Here is a 20,337-nt window from a genome sequence, read left to right on the forward strand (position 1 = left end):
GCCCCCTCACCAGCCTGTGAGCTGCAGCCCCCCAAAAGCAAATCTCTCCCCCCAGGCAGCTGGGAGAAAGTGGTTTGGGGAGGGGAGCTCACCTGGGCCCCTGGCTGGTGGAGACACAGGTGGAGCCGTGCTGGCATGGGCTGAGCTCGGCCGAGCAGAAATCCGGTGGCTGCTCACAGAAATGCCCTGCAAGGCAGAAGAGGGGGTGCCAGGGGGTGCCCAGCAGCTCCGGGACCAGAGGGGCAGCCCTGGTCCCCACGAGGCAGGGCGAGCCCATGGGGGGCTCAGCTCAAGGCAGGGAGCTGCCGAGCCCGCAGCTCGCACTGCCACGGGCGCAGGGCTCTGCTCCACCGGAGCCAGCTCTTGCCCGAGCCAGGCAACCGAGGGCATCCCAGGGCAAGAGCCAGGCAACCGAGGGCATCCCAGGGTATGAGGGCTCAGCTGGGTGTACCCAAACTCGGTCATGGTGATGGGCACTGGGACAGCAGGCAGAGGAGCTATTAGCCCTCATCGCTGGGAACGGAGAAGCACTGGGCGCATCCCCCTGCCAGGCCCGTCAGATTTGGGGATGGCTAGCCCTCATGCCGGGTACCTGTGTAGCGGGCAGGGCACAGGCAGGTGTAGTTGGTGGCACCGGGCATGCAGGAGCCCCCGTTCTCACAGCTGTGCTCCTTGCAGGGGTCGCTGGCAGCACGGCAGCTTGGGCCCTCGAAGCCCGCCGGGCACAGGCACCTGCCGCAGGGCATAGGACAGCGTCAGGGGGTGGGAAATGGAGCGTTTTGGGGTGATCCCCCCAAAAATGCCAGCACAGGACCTTGGCAAGGAGCACGCATGCATGCCAAGAGGCTCTGGGGAGCAGGGTTCGGTGCCCCCCTGCCGAACACAGGGCGCAGGGGAGGGTGGCAGTGCACAGCCCCACGCGGAGCACTCGGCGAGGATGCTGAGTTGCCACGACAACGGGCTGAGAGGCCACTCAGCACGGGGGGGCCAGGCGGCTGCGCAGCCCACCTCCTCGCCCCCAGCCTGCCGTCTATTTTCAGCCACTAATTGGGCCCCGGTTCCTGGAAAGGGCTGAAGCGTTCAGGGTAGCGAGGGTTGTGCGAGGGCATGGCAGCCCCGCAGGGAGCGGCAGCGACCTCAGGGCCGCATCCTGCCCCATCCCGCACGGTCAGCCCTGCTGCGGCAGCCGGATCCCAGCCCCAAATCCTGCTGCCCTCTGCCTCCCCATGCCTCCCGTGGCAGCGGGACCCCCTCTCCCTCCTACCCTCAGCCCAGGAGCCTGCAGGGCTGGGGGGCACGGGGAAGTGGAGCCAGCGCTCAGCCCTGCTGTCGCTGTGCTGGCAGGAAGCGCAGGCAGGGCTGCAGAGAGCAGGCAGCATGGGCTGGAGCTGCTGGGTGAATGCAATATGCCACCTATAAGCCCCAGGGAGTATGCGGGAGGGAAGGAAGCACCAGGCTTTATCTCTGTGGCATGCCGGGGCTCCACGCTGCTGCCCAAACACCCATCCTTTGTGGGTTCCCATCCAGCACTCACCTGAACCCGGCTCCTTCCCCCTCCTGGGGCTGGCAGGTCCCCCCGTTGGCGCAGGGGTTGGAGAAGCAGCCACTGAGTGCCACCTCGCAGTCCCTGCCCTGGGGAATGAGGGAGAGGTGGGAGCGAGGAGGGTGCCACAGCACCGTGTCCCGCTCCCCCGCCCTGTCCCATTTGGCAGGGCACTGTGGTGTGCAGGGAGGGGGGACGGTCCTGCAGGCAGCGAGCCCCAGGGGCACGGCAGAGCCCCCGCACTGCCCCCTTCCCCTCTGCAGGGATGGGTCCCCCCATGCTGGGGACCCCCGGGACCAGGGTACCTTGTAGCCACTGGGGCAGGCGCAGCGGTAGAAGCCGAGGGGGTCATTGTGGCAGGTGCCCTGGTTCTGGCAGGGGCTGGAGAGGCAGGGGTTGCATTTGGCCTGGATGCTCAGGGCGGGTGGGCCTGCAGGATGGGAGGCACAGAGATGACCGTCAGTGCGGGGAGTGATGGGGAGGTGTCCGTTTGTGGGCACTGACGTGGAGGGCAGAGCCCCAGCTGTGGCTGGGAGCAGAGCCTGCCCTACCAAGGCGCTGTGCACCAGGCAATGGGACAGCCATGAGTTTGCTCAGTCACCAGGGACGTGCCACCAGCCAGGTAAGGGGACAGAAGCATCCCGGTCCCCCTCCTCCACAAGGCAGCTCAACGGATGAAATGCCGGAGTCCCCCAAGACTCACGGGGCATCGCTCTGCTGGGCGCGGGCAAGAGGCAGCCCGGCTCCCTGCGGTGCCTGCTGCCCTGCCAGAGGAGGGCACGGGTGGACAGACGGACAGCGCGGGTGCCTCTCACCTTGGCACTCAAACTTCTTGGCGGGGGTGGTGAGCAGCAGCTTGCCTTCCATGTCAGGGGGCCCAGCGCAGCGGGCGATGCCTGGCTCCTTGTACCCCGTCTTGACCCAGCTGGAGAGCCAGCGCAGGTTGCAGCTACAGTACAGGGGGTTGGCCCCGATGGCTCTGCAGGGGGAGGAAAGGCAAAACTGCATCCGCTGCCCCGCGGAGGGAACCGGGCTCAGAGACCTTGGGACTGGACACAACTCCATCACTTGGCTGGGCTGCCACGTGATGGGGGGACCCAGGGCTCCTCCATTTCTGGACCCACCAGAGGTGCTGCCTGCAGTGGGAGGACTGGGGCACACAGCCCCACACCGCTGCTGGTTAGACCACCCTGCTGCCAGGAATTGCCGCGAGAGAGGAGGAAGAGGAGGGAGGGTTGCTCTGCTCCACAGAGAGCAGGGCAGGGAGCAGTGGCTGACGTGGGAGGCTGAGGGGTTGGATGCCTGTTTGCATCCTTGTTCACTGCAAAGGTCAGCGGTGATGGAGGGCCAGTGCGACCGACACCTGTGACGAAGGAAGGAGACGGCAACCCAGGAGGCAGGCGGTAGGGACAGCAGATCCGCTGGGGCTGACAAACCTGCTCCTACAGCACTGACAGCGCCGGCTGGTGACACAGCTCAGCCCTGCGGGACCCAGCAGCGCCGGCTGGCTGCGGCAAAGGCAGCACTGCGCTTCAGCAAGGGAAATTGGTGAAGAGCCAGGAGGGAAGACCAGACCAAGCAGTGCTGCTCCCAAGAAACACAGGGAGGCCAGGATTGGAAATCAAGATGCTCTCTGCAGGCTGAAGGAACAGCCTGAGACCCCCAGGATGTCAGGAGCAGGACTGGCCACCAGCAGCCGGGTGGGAACAGCTTAGCAGGGACAGGGAAGGGACCAAAAAGTCACCATGAGCAAAGCTGAACCCCCGCCCCGGGCGGTGGGTACAGGGCTGTGCTCCTGGGGTACAGGCTCCCTCAAAGAGGGGCTGAAACACCGCCACTGGCAGGAGGATGCTTGATGACAGATTTGGGGGGGCTGCTGCAGGGAAGCGCCCTGGCAGGAGGCTAATGACACGCTGGCATGGGTCAGAGCAGCCCCTGCCGACCCACAGCCATGCCAGCACCTTGCATGGCTTGACCTGCATGTTAGGGGACCCTGGGGACTTGGCAAGGGGGGACCCCACACCACCTCCAGCAAGGACCATAGAGCCATCCCAGCAGCACTGGGAGGCTCAGCTGCAGACCTGGACCTGGGGGCTGAGCACAGGGAGGGCAGGCACGGCACCGCACTGCCACACAAACACTGTCCCAAGTACTGGCCCAGAGAAGAGAGGAGGCAGCTCAGCCCCCAGAGAAGCTGGGGCTCAGCCCCGTGGTTTTTAAAGGTCTCCCAAGCCTGCATCCAGTCCTGTGCCCTGCAGAGCGGGAGATACTCACAGGTGGGACAGGGAGGTGACGTCTGCGAAGATGCCCTCGGGGAGGCTGGAGATGTCATTGCCGTGGAGAGACCTGCAGAGAACAGAGGGTCCTGCGATGCCCATGGCTCCAGGGTGACCAGCTGGGCTGCCCCCACCCCACAGGTCCAGGCGTGGGTGGCAGAGTTGGACCCCACCACAGTCACCGTTGCAAATGTACCATTTGCTCTGAGAGGCTGATGCATCTCCCCTTGCTCCTCCCGCAGTCTGTACCCTGCCTGCCTGCCTGCCCCCAGCTCCAAGTGGGCACGGGGGACATGGGGACACAGGCAGCAGCAGAGAAGGGGCTGAGCGGGGCTGTGAGAAGGGGCAGAGCGGGGCTGCGAGAAGGGCTATGGGCAGGTACTTACAGCAGCCGGAGGGAGCGGAGGCCCTCGAAGGCCAGCGGAGGGATGCACTGCAGGGAGTTGTAGCTGAGGATCCTGCAGAAGGGAAGAAGGAGGCAACACAGTGCCGGGGGCACTGCTGTGTGTGCTGCAAGAAGCCCACCCTGGGCTGCACGCTCCCCCTGCATGAGCTGCAGCTCAAACCACAGCTTCACCCAGGCGAAGGGGGGAGACGCTGGTGTCCCCAGCACCCCCCAATCTTTGGGATCCCCTAGGAACAGCCCCCTGCAGCTCAGCTGGGCTGCAGCCTGGTGTGGCACACTGCAGGGACTGCACTTACAGGGTGGTGAGCTGGCTCATGTTGGTGAAGGAGGAGTTGCTCAAGGAGCTGATCTTGTTGTTGCTCAGATCACTGGAAAACAGAAACCCCAGGGCCTGGAGCCAGCCAGGCCCTGTCCCCCCTCGCTGCTCCCCCACCTGCTCAGCTGCAATGGGGTGCAAACAGCAGCATGGCATGGCCTCCAAGGGAGCAGGAAGGCTGTCACACAGGGCGATGGCACCAATGCCACTGTCCCCCCTCTGCCCCATGCCCAGTGCCAGCAGAGGCTGTGAGCACCCAGGGGCTGAGCATCACTGCCAGCCAGCTGTGTCCCGGTGCAGAGGGGGGACACAGAGGGATGTTGGGGGTCCCTGCACACCGCCAGCCCCTCCTCAGGATCACGCACCATGGGGACAGCCCCTGTCCTCGCCCACAGGTCCCAGCAGTGGGACTGGCTGCCTGGGCTCCTGCTCCTGGCTACTTACACAAGCTGCAGGTACTTGAAGGTAGAGAGCTGCCCCGGGACCTGAGTGAACTGGTTTCCATCCAGGTAGCTGCAAGGGAGAACAAAAGCACCTCGGGGTGGCCGAGAAGCAGGAGGTCCCTCCCTATGCCCTCCCATTTCTCCTGTGCATCCCCACGGACTTTGGGCTGCGAGAAGCATCTCCAGCATCACCTCCCTCTCGGTACCCAGGGCCCGTGGGGCTCTTGGGAGACCCCTGGGCTGGTGGGGAAGCCAGCGTGCGAGAGCATTAGCACACCCAGGGGCTCTGTGTGCAGGTCCCCGGGGGCAGCCTCCCAGCAGCCTGCGTGTGCGAGCACAGCCAGCCATTTGCTGCATTTACACATCCGATGTGAGCGTGGGCGGCCGTAACCATTCCCAAGGCATGTGTGAGAGAGAGCGGAGGATGCAGAGAGAGGAGGGACGTGTGAGACAGCACAGGGGTGTGAGGGGGTGGTATACATATGTATGTGCACAACCAGTGCCTAGACCCCCTGCACACAGGACTTGCTGCCGTCCCCCATCCCAGACGGGTGCAGAGCCCCTTTCGCAGCAATGGGCATCACGGTGCCCACACGTCCGGACCTGGCACAGCTGCTTGGGTAACTTCATGACACCCATGGTGATGGGTGGCTGACCCCAGGCAAACCACATCCCGTTGCCCGTGTGCTCGGAGCTGGGGCTGCCACGAGCACCCCCGCAGCTGTGGTGAGAGGTGACGGCAGAGACGGGCCACGGAGCTGGCAGAGGCAGGGTGGCCCCGTCCCTGTCGCTGATGGCAGGCTGCTGGGGACCACAGAGCCCTGGGCTGCATGGCTGCGTGGGGACTGCAGCTGCAGGGAGTGGCTGTCCCGCGCTGCCCCCTCCCAAGGGCCAAAGAGCAGGGACCCAGCTGCTGTGACAACACCCCTTGCACATCACCCTTGGTAGCCCTGAGTCAGCAGAGAGTGTCTCGCCGAGCCCCTTGCTGGGGCTGGGGCTGGACAGGGTCCCTTGGCTGGGTGGGGGTCCTGCTCCCACTACTGGGCTGGGATGGTGGTGTGGGAGGGAGCATCTCTGCCCCGACACCTGCAATCCCACAGCAGAGACCCCCCCACCCAGAGCTGCAAAGTCACCGGCAGTCGGGGAAAGAGCCTGGGCACTCGCCCACCACTCACAGCTCTGTGACGTTCTTGGGGATCCCCTTGGGCAGGGCCTTGAGGTGCTTGTTGCTGCAGCGGACAACGGTGTCGAGGCAGGTGCACTCCTGTGGGCACTGGGGCCGGGGGATGCAGCTGGTCTCCTCCTGACCTGCACCGGGCACAGAGAGCCACAAAGTCACTGGGGCCCAGCCCTCGGGCACCACGTGAGGCTGGACTCGATGCCTTGTGCCCACTTAGGGCTGCTCCCCTCCCATGCCAACCATCTCCCCTCGCCCCCAAAGCAGGGTGCTGCAGGCAGCGTGCTTGCGGGCAATAGCCTCAGCCTGGCTGAGAGTCAGCAGTGCAAGAATCGCTCCTGCGCCCAGAAACTGCCTGCCCCACTGGGATGGGTGCAACCAGCCAGCTCAAGGCTGCTCTGATTTTCTCCATTTTCAAGCAAAAATGCAGTCCCAGGGACAGCAGAGAGGAGGGCACAAAGAAGGGGCTCAGCCCTGCAAATCCTCCTGAAATAACCTCCTTCACCCATCTCCTAGACGCAGGCTAGGAGGAGCGGTGCCTGCGCCGAGCAGCCGGAGGAGCCGGCATTGCTCCCCCTTTCCCACCACGGTGCTGGGCTCCTGTGGGAGAGGCGTCCCCGGGACGACTGTATGTTATCTCACACCGTTAGGAAAGGCGCAGGATGCAACCCTTCAGTCTTTGACGTGGTGGAGGAGGGAAAGCAGAAGAAACGATGATTTGTTTGTAAATATTTTCCACAGGGCTCAAAAGCTGTTCTAAATTAAAAAAATTTTTCAAAAAAGGCTTTTCTCTCAACACACGCGCTCCCCGCCTGCTCCATCTGCCCAGCTCCAGCACGTGTGCGGGGCTGGAAAGGGAAGGAGGGAAGGAGCAGGATGAATCCCGGTGGGCTTTGCCTACACATCTGCTCCTGCCAGCACCCAGGGCGCAGCGTTTGCCAGCACGGACCTGCTTACATACAAGGGCCATGCGGTGCAGTGGGTACAAACTCCTCTCCCAGCTTCAGAGCAGCTCCTGGGTATCTGAGTGCAGCCCTAAGGGCTGGGTACCAGGAAGGGAAACTCATGCATCATTAGGGGAGGGTGTTAACGGGCTGAGGGACCCTCCGAGCCACCAGCTTGCTACTGGGCACTGCCAAACATCCCAGGAGCAGGGACAGTGCTGGGACAGGGAGTGCGGTGCCAGCCCAGGAGGAGCAGCCCGGTCCCCCCTCACCCCCGGCGCTGCGGGGCCCGTGAGTTACCTTCCTCACACCTGAAGTCGGGGAAAGCCACGTCCTGGAGCGGGATCTGCCGGAGGAAGTCGGGGTTTTGGCACCGCGGGTTCCCTGTCACGATCTTCCTCTTGCGCAGCCAGTCCCCCAGCCAGGCCAGCTGGCAGTTGCAGTTGAAGGGGTTGGCGAGCAGGTTCCTGCACACGGGAGGGAGTGTGAGTGCATCACCTGAGCAGCCACCGGGCAAGGGGACCCTCTGCAGCCCCCCGATGCGATGGAGACAGCCTGGGAGCATCCCCCCCCAGGGCCAAGACGTACAGCGTGGAGAGGGACTGCAGCGTGTCAAACGCGCCCGGCGCGATGGTGCTGATCTGGTTGTCGTACAGGGAGAGCAGGCGGACGTTGCGCAGCCCTGTGAAGCTGTCGTTGTGGATGCAGCTGATGCGGTTGTTCCTCAGCATCCTGCGGAGGGAAGGGGACGGGGGCACCTAACGACCCAGGCAGGCGCCACAGGGGAAGCCCACCTTGGCAGTGCCCGGGCTGTGCCCACCTTGCTGCCGGGCAGCAGGATGAGCCTGAGCCGGTCCCTGAGCAGCAAAAACCTGCCCCCCCAGCTCTGGGTACGGCCAGCGGATGGGTAAGACATGCCCGAGCTGGCCCCGCAGTGATGCAGACAGCACCAGCCCAGGATCGCGGGCAGGGCAGGGGAGCAAGGAACAGGGATGTCCCCGTCCCTGTGCCCATGGTGGAGGGGGGACTCACAGGGTCCTCAGCCCATCCAGGCCCCTGAACATGCCACTCCGCACAGACTCCAGCTGGTTGACGGTGAGGTGCAGCTCACTGACAGAGGATGCCCCCTCGAACGCCCCATCCTCGATCTCCGACACCTTGTTGTTGCTGAGGTTGCTGCGGAGAGGGGAAAGCAGGGCTGGATGGGGGCCTCTGCCCTGACCTCATCCTGAACCCTGCCCCCCCCAAGCCCCACCGAGCACCCCATGATGCCCAGTTCCTCAGGGGACCCTCGGGTCGGGACGTGCCCTCCATTTCACGCCCCAGGCTGCCCTGGCAGCAGGACCCCCATGTGCCTTCCCAGCCCCCAGGCACTCCCGATGGGGCTGTGCCTACCCGATACTCACATTTTCTTCAGATGCGGGAGTTTCTTGAAGATGCCGGTGGCCTCCAGGATGGAGATTTCGTTGTTGTTCAGGCGCCTGGGATGGGCAGCAGGGAAAAGAGCTCAGGAGATGGCTGCAAAGGGCCTGGCACAGACCAAATCCTGAGCCAAACCCCAGTGCTGGCGATGCTCCGGCTGCAGGAAGGAAAGTAGGGTGGGAGGGAGGAGGCTCTTACAGCTCAGCCGTGGACTGCGGGATGCGCTCCGGGATCTTGGTGAGCTTCAGGTTGGAGCACTCGACCACATTGGATTCGCAGCGGCACTTCGGGGGGCAGATCACGTCACTGTTGCACTCACTGTTCAGCTGGTAATCCTCCGTCCCTGTGTGCCGGCGAGGGCAGCGTGGGCTCCCGCGGGCAGAGGCACGGGGGCTGCACATGCCCTCCCCTCCTTTGATCTTCCCACACCCCCAGCCAGTCTCAGTCTCTTCCCAGCTCCCCTCATCCCAGCCGCTGCACACATGTTACTCCTCTCCATGCCCAAAGCAGCTTATCTGCAGGGATATTTGTCCTGGGTACATGAGACATTGTGCTGCCCACCACCCTCCCCCCTCCTGCAACCAGAGCCGGACCCCGGGGACACCTCTGTGCCCATCTGGATAACGGCACGATGGGAGATGCCGCAACACATCCTGGTACCCAGCGCTTCTGTCACTGCAGCACCTGGGAACTCAGGAACCAGAAACGATGGGAAACGCAGCACGGTCCTGCCAGGTCAGACTGCAGGGCTCTGGCACAACCACCCCTGCAGGCAGCCTGGCTGGAAGGGCACCATGCAGACACCCATGCACACACGCGTGTGGCTCCTCCTCTTACCTGGGATGAAATACTGCTCTTTGGCTGCAGAAAAAAAAGCACATCAGCACCCTGAGCACACGGACACCAGGCTGGGGCAGGGCTGAGGACAGCCATGACGCAGGGTGCCCATGACGGGGACAGGGACAGCTCTCACCCGAGCAGCGGAACTTCTTGCTCTTGATCTGGCCGATGCGCTTGTTGGCCAGGCGCCGGGGGCTGGCACAGCGGGCGCCGCTGGTCTCGATAGGGTTGGCACGGAGGAAGTCTGCCAGCCACTTCAGGTTGCAGTCGCAAACGAAGGGGTTCTGGGCCAGGTGCCTGCACCGGGGACAGCGGGTGACACACCGGCAGGGACAGTGGGTGACCGCCAGCTCCAGCCCCAGCTACCCACTGAGGTGCTTCCCCCCAGGCGCCCGCCTGCCCGGGCATCGGAGCTGGTGCGGGCACTCACAGGGTCTGGATGGCCCGCAGGGAGGTGAAGGTGCCCTTGGCCAGGCTCTGGATCTTGTTGTCGTAGAGCGAGAGCAGCGAGAGGTTCTGCAGGTCCTGGAAGGCATCTGCCCGCACGCAGTTGATCTTGTTGGCATTGAGGAGCCTGGCAGGGAAGGAGGGAGGTGAGTCTGGGGACCCCTTTCACTGCACCAGGGGTGCTGGGGACCTCAGCCCCGCTTCCTAGTGTCCCTGCAGAGCATCCCACCCAGCCACTGGTGCCTTACAGCAGCTGCAGGGCGAAAAGTCCCCCGAAGACACCCTTGGGGAGGTCTGTGATCTTGTTGCCATACAGCACCCTGGGAGAGAAAGGCTGGTGTGAGAGAGATGGGGGGGAGCGGTGTGGGGCACAGTTCAGGGGGCGCAGCGTCCACCCCACACACGCCGGTGTGGGCACTTACAGGGAGTTCAGCGAGCGCAGCCCCTGGAAGGCATCGGGGGCGATCTCCGAGATCTGGTTGTTGCTCAGGTCTCTGAAACCCAAAAGGAGAAGGTGGCCTGGTCCCCTCTTCTCTTGCCCCATGCCCCCATCCTCCCACTGGGTCCAGGGGACCACCCCCAGCACCCGATATACAGAGCTGGGGGTATCCAAGACCCCATCCCAGTGCTGCCATGTAGGGCACCCATGTCACAGCAAGTGCCCCATGCCCATCGGACTCGGAGGCTGCAGGCTCATGGCAGTGACCAGCAGGGTGAAGAGTTCTGGAGTTCCAGGTGAGCTGGTAGGGGCTGCACACTTACATCCTCCGCAGCTTCTTGTAGGGGGAGAAGGCGCCTGGGGGGATGGACTTGATGCCGTTGAGCTCCAGGCGTCTGCAAAGAGAAGGGGGAGAGATGAGGGCTGTAAGGCTGGCTGAGCCCCAGCACCCCATTGACAGGGCTGGGAGGCTGCAAGACCCCCAAGCTTGCAGTAAGTTACCCTGCTGGAGTGGCACCATTCACCCCAGGGACAGCTTGCAGCCTGTGGTTGGGGCTTTCTCCATCAGGGAGGGGTGCCATGGGTCAGGGGACCGTGCTGGCTGGGGCAGGGGGAGCACCTCTTCCCCCCAGCACCCTGGGTCTGGGGGTGCCTGGGCCTCCCATGTGCTTTGGGCACCATCCCAGCGGGGGCTTTACACCATAATTGGATTCCCCTAAGGAGATTATTTCTCTATTTACATTTTTAATGCAGCTAAATCCAGGGCTAAATCTGGGCAGCATGGGAGAAGGTCAAGGAAGGCCTGCCGCCCCGCGGGCTGGCTGAGCCATGGGGCTTGCCCCTGTGTCCCCATGCCTTGAGCCACCCAGAGCCCGGCGGTGACAGTGTGTGGCCGTACTCACATCTCCGTCATGGTCTCGGGCAGGTTGGCAGGGATGGCTGTCAGCCCCTTGCCCCGACAGTCCACGATGCCGTTGCTGCAAGTGCACATGGCCGGGCAGGAGCCAGAGGACAAGCTGCAGAGCTGGGCACGTGCCGGGTCCGTTTGTCCTGCCGGGGAAGCGGCCAGCATGGGAATTGCAAAGAGCTGGGCCAGGCGGGTGGGTGGCAGCACCCCAAGGAAGGGACCCTGGTGACAGCTCAGTGTGCTGGGACAGCTCGTGGCACCCTTGAGCGGGTGCACAAGGTCCTGGTGTGCCCCAACCCTGTGCAAAAGGCACGCAGCTCCAACGGCACAGACTGATGCACCCTTTGTCACACTGATAGGGTGGTGTTGTCCCCATGTTGTCCCCGCACCAGCGACAGTGCTGACCTGAGCTGAGCCCACGGCATGCATCCAGGCTCCGAGCTAGGGCACGTGGCAGGGAGTGGAGGTGGGCTGCATTGATGGGACAGGCTTTGTCCCCCCGACCTGTGTCCCTGCCCTGGCGCCCGCTGCCTCCCCTGTCCCCCTCACCAGAGCAGCTGAACTCGTTCTTCTGGATCTCGGCCACGTTGAGGCCACGGAGCTGGGCCGGAGCGGCACACTGGGTGAAGAGCCCGATGGTGGGGCGCTGGCGCAGCCACTGTGAGAGCCAGGCCAGGTGGCAGTCGCAGAAGAGGTGGTTGGAGTGCAGGCGGCTGCAGGTGGACGGGGCAGTCAGCGGCCACGGGACGGCTCCTGCCCACCCCACTGCCCTCCGGCTGCCCCAGCCTGGCTCATCCCAAAGGCTGGGGGCATACCGAGGGGGACACGGAGGAGCCCGAGAGCATCTGTGCCAGTTGCCAAGGCTACCTTGCTTGGTAGTGCTCGGGGATGCTCTACAGGGGTGTCCCCTCCATCCCCTCCCCACGGTGCTGTCCCAGCACTGCTGAGCCACCGGCACCAGCAGCAGAGCTGGGGACATCCCACTCCAGCCCGGGGGGTCCCTCCCACCCCCACAGCCCCAGCACTCACAACGTCCGCAGCTTGGGCATGTGGTTGAAGCTGGACACAGGGATGGAAGTGATATTGTTGTTATTCAGGGTCCTGCAGGAAGGCAGAGGGGGGCAGGTCAGGGCAGCCAGGCCATAAATGGGAGCATGACATGGTCCAGGTGGCACCAAACCCCTGGGAGCAACAGCACCCACCCACCCCCTGGCACAGGGTGGATGGATGGAGAGGCGAGGGATGGGGACAGCCAAACCCCTGGGAAGGGCTTGCTGCCCTTCCCAGGCTTCTCCCCTCCACAGCCAGCTGCAGCCAGGTGGACGCCCTGGGGCAGGATCAGGCCCTGGAGCACAGCTCTGCAGCAGTGGTACCAGACCCCTGCTCAGCCCCTCCTCGAGGCCAGGGAGAGATGGCACAACGGGGATGTCCCTGCAGAGCCTTGGTGAGTGGGGAGCACCCAGGCACACCCTCACCCCGCATGGGGCTTGTGGGCTGGGGGCGCCAGCCAGCCCCTGGCCACTTACAGGACCTCCAGCCCCCGCAGGGCGCGGAAAGCCCCATCCTCAATGCAGCTGATCTGGTTCTTGTCCAGTTGCCTGCAGGAGAAAGACAGAGGGAGCATTGCTGGGACAGCCCAGGCAGAGAGCGACCAGTGGCTCCTGGATGCCTCCTGCCACTGGACCTGACCCCAAACTCCCTTGTGCCCGTCCCTGCCGGGACTCACAGGTTCTTGAGGTCGGTGGCCCCACGGAAAGCTTTCCTGGGGATGGCCTGGATGAAGTTCTCGCTCAGGTCCCTGCAGAAGAAACAGGCAGGAAGGAAAATGAGCAGTGCCTGCAAAGCACAATGCCCCATGGGACCAGGGTGTCCACAGGCAGGGGCATGCCCTGGCACTCAGTGGTCCCCCAGGGGCTCTGGGAAACTGTAATTTGGCTTCAGGTCCTTGGTTGCCCACTGCCCTGCTGGCCGTCCCAAGGGAAGTCCGGCTCCGTCCATGGTGGCTGCAAGTGCCTGGGGCTCCCCAGGCACTGCTGTCCCCGGCTCTGATAAGCAGAGCAGCAGGGCACAGCTCTGGGAAAACCCTCTGTACTTAAATACCCTCTGACTGCTATAATTACAGGTCCCTGCTGATTAACTGGTAATTACACTTAGTGGCTCCAGCAGGCATTCCCATGGAGCCTGCCCCGCACTTTAGAGGGCACAAATAATCAGGTCATTAATTACTTCATCACTACACGGCACCGTCTGTATAATCACCTGCTCTGCAATGCCGGGGCGTGCCAGGCCGGCGCGGGCTCTGTGTTGCAGGGCTGGCAGTGGGTTGGATCCCCCACCGTGTCTGGGCTGGCTTTTAACGACCTCGAAGGCCAAAAATCTCATGGCAAGTAGGGTCTGGGCGGACTGGCTCAGCTTACCCCATCCTTGGGGGGACCTGCCTATCATATTTGTGCCTCACGGCTCCTGTGCAGCCTTTCCCTCTCCCACCCCAAGGGCCAGGAGCTCCTCCAAGCTCAGGAGGCACCTGCATTGCCTGCCCCCAGCCCCACGCCAGCACAGCCCTGCTCCAGCCACCCATGGAGCAGGAGGCCAAGTCCCCTGCTCCCTCCTGGCACAGGGAAACGGAGGCACGACACAGCATTTGTCCTATGCAGCAAGTCCATGGGTGAGTGAGGAGCAGGACCAGGGCATCCTGCACAGATTAAGCACCCCCCAGCATTACACAGGCCACACAGACACCCCCATCCCAGCCCCGAAAGGTGGTTTGGGGTGTCCCTGGATGCCAGCATTTCACACTCAGTGCTCACCAGCTCTGCTTCAACATAACAAAGCCTGTTCACTGCTGATATCCCAGGGCAGTTGGGCTGGGTCAGGATGGAGGCACAGCATCCGCGCTCCTCCCTGTGCCCTCATTTCCTCCAGAAAATGAGCTCAGCATGGCCCACAAGCTGCTTGCAAAAGACCTGAAGGTCTCCAAACTGGGACTTCACCCCAGCCAAAAGCTTCACTGCCACAACGGGGAAATGTTCCCAGAGGGAAGCACCAGCATCGCTTGCACAGATGCACGAGAAGGAAAACCCAAGGCCAGTGGGTTTGCCCAGCCCTCCAGTGGGATGCCCAGCCACCAAGGAGCTGCATACGGTGCCAGAGCGATGCCCCAGCCCCTGCCCCCTGCACATGAAGTGTGCAGGGGGCAGGGGCTGGGGCATCGCTCTGGCACCGTACGCAGGGAGCAGGGGCTGCTGCATCGCTCTGGGTCGTTCCTGGGGAACCAAACCCGGCTGGCAAAGCACCATTGCTGGGGCAGGAAGAAGGAGATGCCACCCCTGGAAGGGCCCAGGCTCCCGGGGAGGGTAAATTCCGGCTCCCCCGCCAGCAGCCGGCCGCGCAGCAGGCGCAGTTTCACCGCTACCCGCGCGGCGGCACTGCCAGGCTGCCCGGCCCGGGCTGCCTGCTCTGCCTGCGCTGCCTGGTCCACCCGGCCCCGCCCAGGCTGCTCCAGCCCTTCCCAGGTCTCTGGGATGAGCCCCCCCGAAGGGGAAGGACCTGACACCTGCAGCAACCCCCGACACCCCAGCACCCCTTCTGATGCGAACGCCCCCTCCCCATCATCTGCTGGGGACGCGATGAGCCCGAGGACCCTCAGGAATTGCACTGACCTTTCAGAAAAACGCAGCATCGCCCCAAATCCCCCTTTTCCCTTTTGGCTCCTAGTAGAAGGAATCCCCTAGAAAACTCTCCGGAAATCCCCAGACGAAGTTCACCGCTCTTCCTAGCAATGCACTCAATGCATTGCGCTCCCTCTTGGCAGCTGCCTGTCCTCCAACATTAAATCGGTCGCAGCGGGGCCAAGCATGGGGAGCGCCCACCGCGCTTTGGTGCTCTGTATCCCTCTCCGAGCTCCGGCGCTGCGTGCCCGGGCAGCCCCTGCCTGCAGCTTGTTTCGTTCCCCTATGGAAACCTTGCTCGTGTTTCTCCGCTCGCAGCACATGGGAGTCCCAGCGCACCCGGGGAATAAACCCAGGCGTCTGTCTGCAAGCTGCTCACTTACAGCTCGCGAGGGAAATGCTAGAAGGTTGTAACTGACTTTGCGAGGCTTCTCCCCTTCACAGCTTTTTGTGACAGTCACCGATGAAGTGCTGCCGTTGGGGGTACTGAAGCCAAGAGGGACAGACGCTGGATGCAAGGGTTTCAGCAAGGCCCCGGCGCCGGGCTTACATTGCTGGCACGGTTACACAGCTGACAACACCAGGACAAACACGAGCTTTGCCTGCGGGATCCTCGGGCCCCGGCGTTGGAACAAGGCATGGCCCCTTCCCTCCTGGTGTTTCATAGCTCCCAGCTATGTTTGCTTTACACTTTGGCGCCGAAGAAACAGCAGATGGCACGGCTTCTCCTCGCTCCGCCGCGCGGCTTGTGGCACCCTTGGCGGCTGCGCCGGTGCCACCTCACACCCCGCCAAATACAAGCATGTCGCTGCCATCGCATGTGGAGTGCCAGCTTTCAGCAGTGACCACAAGCGCTGACAGGTCCGACAGCCCCGCTGGGGACCAGCCGGTGGATGGGCACGGACGGAGGAGGGGGAAAGAAAGCAGCCCCTGCCCCGTCGTCACAGCTGCCCTTTCTGCCTTTTCTGGTTTCACTTCCAGATATTTTCCTAAAGCTCCAAGTTTAAGAGTTCCTGGTTATTGAATCCAGTGGATGCCTAAGCAGCCGGCCCATCCACAGCGCTGCCATCCTCCCATCCCTGTGCCGTGGGGACCACGCAGCTGGAGTTTCTTCCCGCACGGCACAGGGTGCAGAGGGCTCCGGTAGTCCTGAGGGTGCAAAGGGGGAAGGACGACAAGGGGTGAGCAGGTGATGGGGGACGCACAGCCTCTACCCTGCAAGTGCCAGAGGACAGAGCCAGACATCTGCACTTGGGCAGACTCTCCATGGAGGCTGTAGCACACATGCATGCCCAAATGGGAAGCTCTCAGCAGCCTGTCTGCAAAGCAGGAACCCCGCTTGCTCCCCAGGAACCCACTGCATTTCCACCCCTTCCTGGCCCAGCCCCATCCCAGACCCCTCCTGTCCCCAGGCTCACCTCCCACTGGGGTTTCTGACCCAGCAGATGCCTGGTAATTAGCAGCCGCCAGCTCCAGCCCATGGCTGTACAATGGGGAGAAGGAGGGTGCCCACTTTCCTTCCATGTCCCCCAAAAGCCTTATGGTCAGGCTATGGCCACACAATTCCGCCCCTGGCTGGGCAGCGTGGGGGATGGCGGTGGTCAGGGATTGGCATTTTGGAGACTTCCCTGCTTGGATCTTATACCCCGCTGCCCTGCCCCACTGTGTGCGCTATGGTTGTCGGTGCAGTATCTGCGGCGGGTCAGGAGGTGCCCGTGGTGCCGGCTCTCCTGGCAGCCAGCAGCCCTTACCCCACCGCCGCCGGTGCCCGGGGAGCCTCGGCGAGGAGCCAGGCGCAGGGGCACAGCTCCCTCGGGGCTGGCAGGGGCTCGGCGGCGGGAGCCAACCCCCCAGCGCGCCGCCCCTGCCCAGCACTTAGCGGGGCACCCGAGCAAAACTGTTCGACATCGCTTCCCAGTGGGGAGCCCACTCAGGCAAACAAACCCCGGCAGCCTTAATCTCCCCGGCAAGAGCCCGGCGGGCCGGAGGGCGGGCGGGAGGGAGGGGGCCGCAGCGGGGCTGCGGCGGCCGGGCAGGGAGGCCGGGGCTATTACCACGCTCTCATTCTTTCAGCTAATCCTGACTTCACACTTTAACCTGATTGAGCCTTGTTTGGCGAGCCTGCTCCTCGCGCGCCGTGTGAGGGGATTAGGGCTGGACGCAGCGGGGAGGTAATTGCTTCCCAGCGGCGCTGGCCCCACGTCCTCCGAGCCCCCCGCTGCCTGCCAAGAGCGCTGGGGCAGCCTGGCAGCCCTCCGGCACGGCGCTCCCCTCGCCAGGCAGCCCGGCTTGGCAGCGTCCACTGTGGCTGGCTCTGCTGGCGGTGCAGAGGTCCGTCTCTGGCGTCGGCAGCCACCGGGGCATCTCTGGCCAGGAGAAAGTTGCAGCCTGTGTCGTGTCCCAGCCATGCCGGCGAGGGCTGCGGAGACACGCCACAGCAGGCAAGCGGCTTTCCGCCCCGGCAGCGCCCGCACACCCAGGACTGGCTGCCGGCTCCAGGCGGCTGAAGCGCAGGAGGTTGCTCTCCTCTTTAATTTGTTTCCTCCCCAGCTTCCACACTGGAAACTCGTTAGCATCCAGAGGTCTCCCGGACCCTCTCCCGCTCACTTGGGCAGACCAAAGGCATTAATCCTTCAGCTGCTGCCAGGCTGCTGCTCCCACAATGAAAACACATGACAGGGCCCTGCTCACGGGCTGGGCACTTCCCCCAGCAGCTCTGCTCCACTGGCACTGGGACCAGCTACTGCAGGCACCAGCTCAGCCACAGCAACTGTTCACCAAGTCTCCAGCAGACAAGGCAGCTGCCCTCACCACCAAAGCCACACAGCCCTGGGCAGCACCAGCATTTCGGGCTGGCATAGGTGCTCCCCGGATCCCAGCCTCGCCTGGCTGGCACTGTGCCGGAGGAGGCTGTGCCAGGGTGCAGCCGGCATTTCCCCACGCCAAAGGGCCTGCCAGGGACTAACCAGCAAGGACCACAGCACCAGCAGCTATTAAGCAGCGCGGTGTCCCTCAGGTCACCCCACACATGCTGTTTGTCCCAGCACAGCCTGCCCAGGGCAGAGGGATGGGCAGAGCCGGGGCTGCCCCGCCAGCACGGCTGTTCACGCCACCACCTCTGCTCCCTGACAGGTGACAAGGGCGATGAAGGGACAGAAAGACTCCCGCATTTACGCGAGATCGATAGACTAAGCAGCGTTCGCATTAGTGGCCGACAGCCCATGGTCCCCCCGGGGGTTTTGCACTCCCGTTTCTCGCTGCAGGGGAGGAGCGGCTGCACCCACTGCTTGTGCCGACGTCGGCACCCACAGCCCCGCGCTGGGGGAAACAAGTGTCACCCACATGTCCCAGCCGCATGATCCACTCGAGGTGATGGACACGAGTCCCCAATGCTGCAAGGACCCTGAGCCCAAGGAGGGGTGTCCCGGAGGGGAGCTGCTTGCCGGAGGTTGGGGGCAGCTGTCTCACTGCTGCGTTAGCAGGGTGTCGGGGTAATGAGGGAGGGTTTTGTCCACTGTATCACCTGCCCCGGTCCCCAGCGCTGGCGTGAGCAGGGCCCTGCAGCCCCGTCTCAGGTTCAGGCTCCCGCGGCGTGCCCCCAGCATTACGTCAGGCTGTTTGATTTTTAATGGGCTCCGCTGGCCCAGCTGCCAGCACTGCTCCATCCCGGCCAAGGGGGACAAGGCAGACCTCCCACCCCCTCCACCCCTGCCTCACTCTGCCATCCCCAAGGTCACGGGGAGCCTGCACACTGCCTGCTGCTGCCTGCTACCCACTGCGACCCCGGCCCCTGGGGCTGACGGTGTTTGCGCAGGACAAGGTGGGATGGCAGAGCCTGATGCATGGGTGCAAACAAGCCAGGGTGCAGCATGGTGGGCTCAGTGTGAGCCCCTCACACTCAGGAAAGAGATCGTGGGGTCTCTGGAAATGGCACCTTGGCGGGGGCCAGAAAGGGAAATGGGAGGGGATGGGACAGGGTCCAAAGCAGCTCGGCGAGGGGGAAAGGGAACATTATTCACTGCTTTTCACAACACCAAAACAAGGGATGACTGGCACAATCACGAAGGCAGGCCTAAGATCACAGCTAAGAGCGACTCCTCCGAATTAGGTGTTGTTAGTCCGTGGGACTCCCAGCCACAACCAGCTCAAAAGAGAAATGAATAGAAGAAAAGTGCAGAGATGCACCTGCAATGCCGTGCTGCGGTGAGGAACACCTGCAGGTGGATGCTCGGGAGCTGGCTTCTGCTGCCAGGAGACCAGCTGGGCACACCTCTGGTGGCCACCACACTGCCCGGTGCAGGCTGCCAGGCACAGCCGATGGCTCAGCCGCCACTGAGCCGGCAGGGACTGTCACCCAGCAGGCGTCACTTCTCCTGTCAGCCTGTTTTAGTGGGAGGTGGAGATGCACAACCCTTCTGCTGCCCAGAGCAGCGTGGGGGATGTCAACCTGGGGTCAGCCCGATGCCGGCACCCACCGCCCAGCCGGGGCAGGGTGCCAGGTCCCCGCTCCAGTCTCTACCTGCCACTCTTGTCCCTGCCCCTCCTGAGGGTGGGGGGACAGTGAGTCGGGGCGGGGGGGGGGGGGGCGCTCCTGCGGCAGTTCAAGGGGGAACAGCTGGTTGCTGTGAGGAGCATCCCAGGCTGGGTGGCGTGGCACAGCCCTCCCCGCTGGCAGCCGGAGCGAGCGCTTCATCAGGCAGCCCCAGCCGCCAACAATTACATGCTGAGTAAATCGATGGGATATAATTGGACTATTAAGATCTCATTATCCTCCTGGCTCCGCGTGCCGCAGCCTGCAGCGTGCTGGGGGAGACCGCAACCTGCAGCCACAGAAACTGCCTCCCAACCCAGACAGCCTTGATGGGTACTGGGGACAGGGTGCACGGAGCAGGGACAGTACAGCCAGAGGGGACAAGGATGGCAGCAGCAACCTGTATTCAGCACAGGAGCCATCTCTGCGGCACAGTGAAGCGCTGTGCAAAGGCAGGGAGGTGTCCCTACGGGGGTCCTAGAGACGAGGAGGTCCAGGCATCCTTCTTCTAGCCACCACAGCAGTCCGAAAGCCACCGCTGGCCTCTCCTGCCGTGTGCAGGGCTCATTGCTCCTGAATGGCATGGGGAGTTTGGCCTCTATATGCACTTTCATGCGTGCCCCTACCCCAGCCCAGCTGGGAAGCAGGGCTCATGTCCCCGTGAGTTGCAGGGTCCCCATGCTCTGAGTCACACAGGCTGCCTGGCCCTGGGGGTCCCCTCCCCTGTGCAAGGGCCACATACCCGTCATGGCCATCACCTGCTCACACACCACCCGTGGGGGGGTGATATGATTCCTGGCCATGGGACGGTCCTCCTGAAGGGACCAGAGTCCTCAGCACCTCTTGGCAAGCAGGATGACACACCAGGTCACATACACCGAGGTCCAAGCAACAATAAATAATCACTTCACTTATGAGAGCTGCCCCCATCCCCACCTGAGGTTTTTTGCAGTAATATTTCTTGTTATCTCAGCACCA

General features: G+C 63.5%; 1 protein-coding gene across 1 annotated transcript in view; it reads right to left on the minus strand.

Moving 5' to 3' along the window:
* The window catches only part of SLIT1 (slit guidance ligand 1), a 50,497-nt gene that overhangs the window by 3,734 nt on the left and 26,426 nt on the right, over nucleotides 1-20,337 (minus strand). Inside the window, 26 exon segments of the mRNA XM_050898665.1 lie at nucleotides 93-186; nucleotides 593-732; nucleotides 1,535-1,632; nucleotides 1,849-1,973; nucleotides 2,359-2,522; nucleotides 3,818-3,889; nucleotides 4,206-4,277; nucleotides 4,522-4,593; nucleotides 4,986-5,054; nucleotides 6,160-6,292; nucleotides 7,406-7,572; nucleotides 7,694-7,837; nucleotides 8,138-8,281; nucleotides 8,512-8,586; nucleotides 8,726-8,870; nucleotides 9,365-9,388; nucleotides 9,501-9,664; nucleotides 9,798-9,941; nucleotides 10,063-10,134; nucleotides 10,237-10,308; nucleotides 10,577-10,648; nucleotides 11,156-11,303; nucleotides 11,710-11,873; nucleotides 12,190-12,261; nucleotides 12,687-12,758; nucleotides 12,887-12,958. Of these exon segments, the coding sequence (XP_050754622.1) occupies nucleotides 93-186; nucleotides 593-732; nucleotides 1,535-1,632; nucleotides 1,849-1,973; nucleotides 2,359-2,522; nucleotides 3,818-3,889; nucleotides 4,206-4,277; nucleotides 4,522-4,593; nucleotides 4,986-5,054; nucleotides 6,160-6,292; nucleotides 7,406-7,572; nucleotides 7,694-7,837; nucleotides 8,138-8,281; nucleotides 8,512-8,586; nucleotides 8,726-8,870; nucleotides 9,365-9,388; nucleotides 9,501-9,664; nucleotides 9,798-9,941; nucleotides 10,063-10,134; nucleotides 10,237-10,308; nucleotides 10,577-10,648; nucleotides 11,156-11,303; nucleotides 11,710-11,873; nucleotides 12,190-12,261; nucleotides 12,687-12,758; nucleotides 12,887-12,958 (2,790 nt within the window).

This window comes from Gymnogyps californianus, chromosome 6, assembly GCF_018139145.2.
Source record: "Gymnogyps californianus isolate 813 chromosome 6, ASM1813914v2, whole genome shotgun sequence".
Lineage (NCBI taxonomy): Eukaryota > Metazoa > Chordata > Aves > Accipitriformes > Cathartidae > Gymnogyps > Gymnogyps californianus.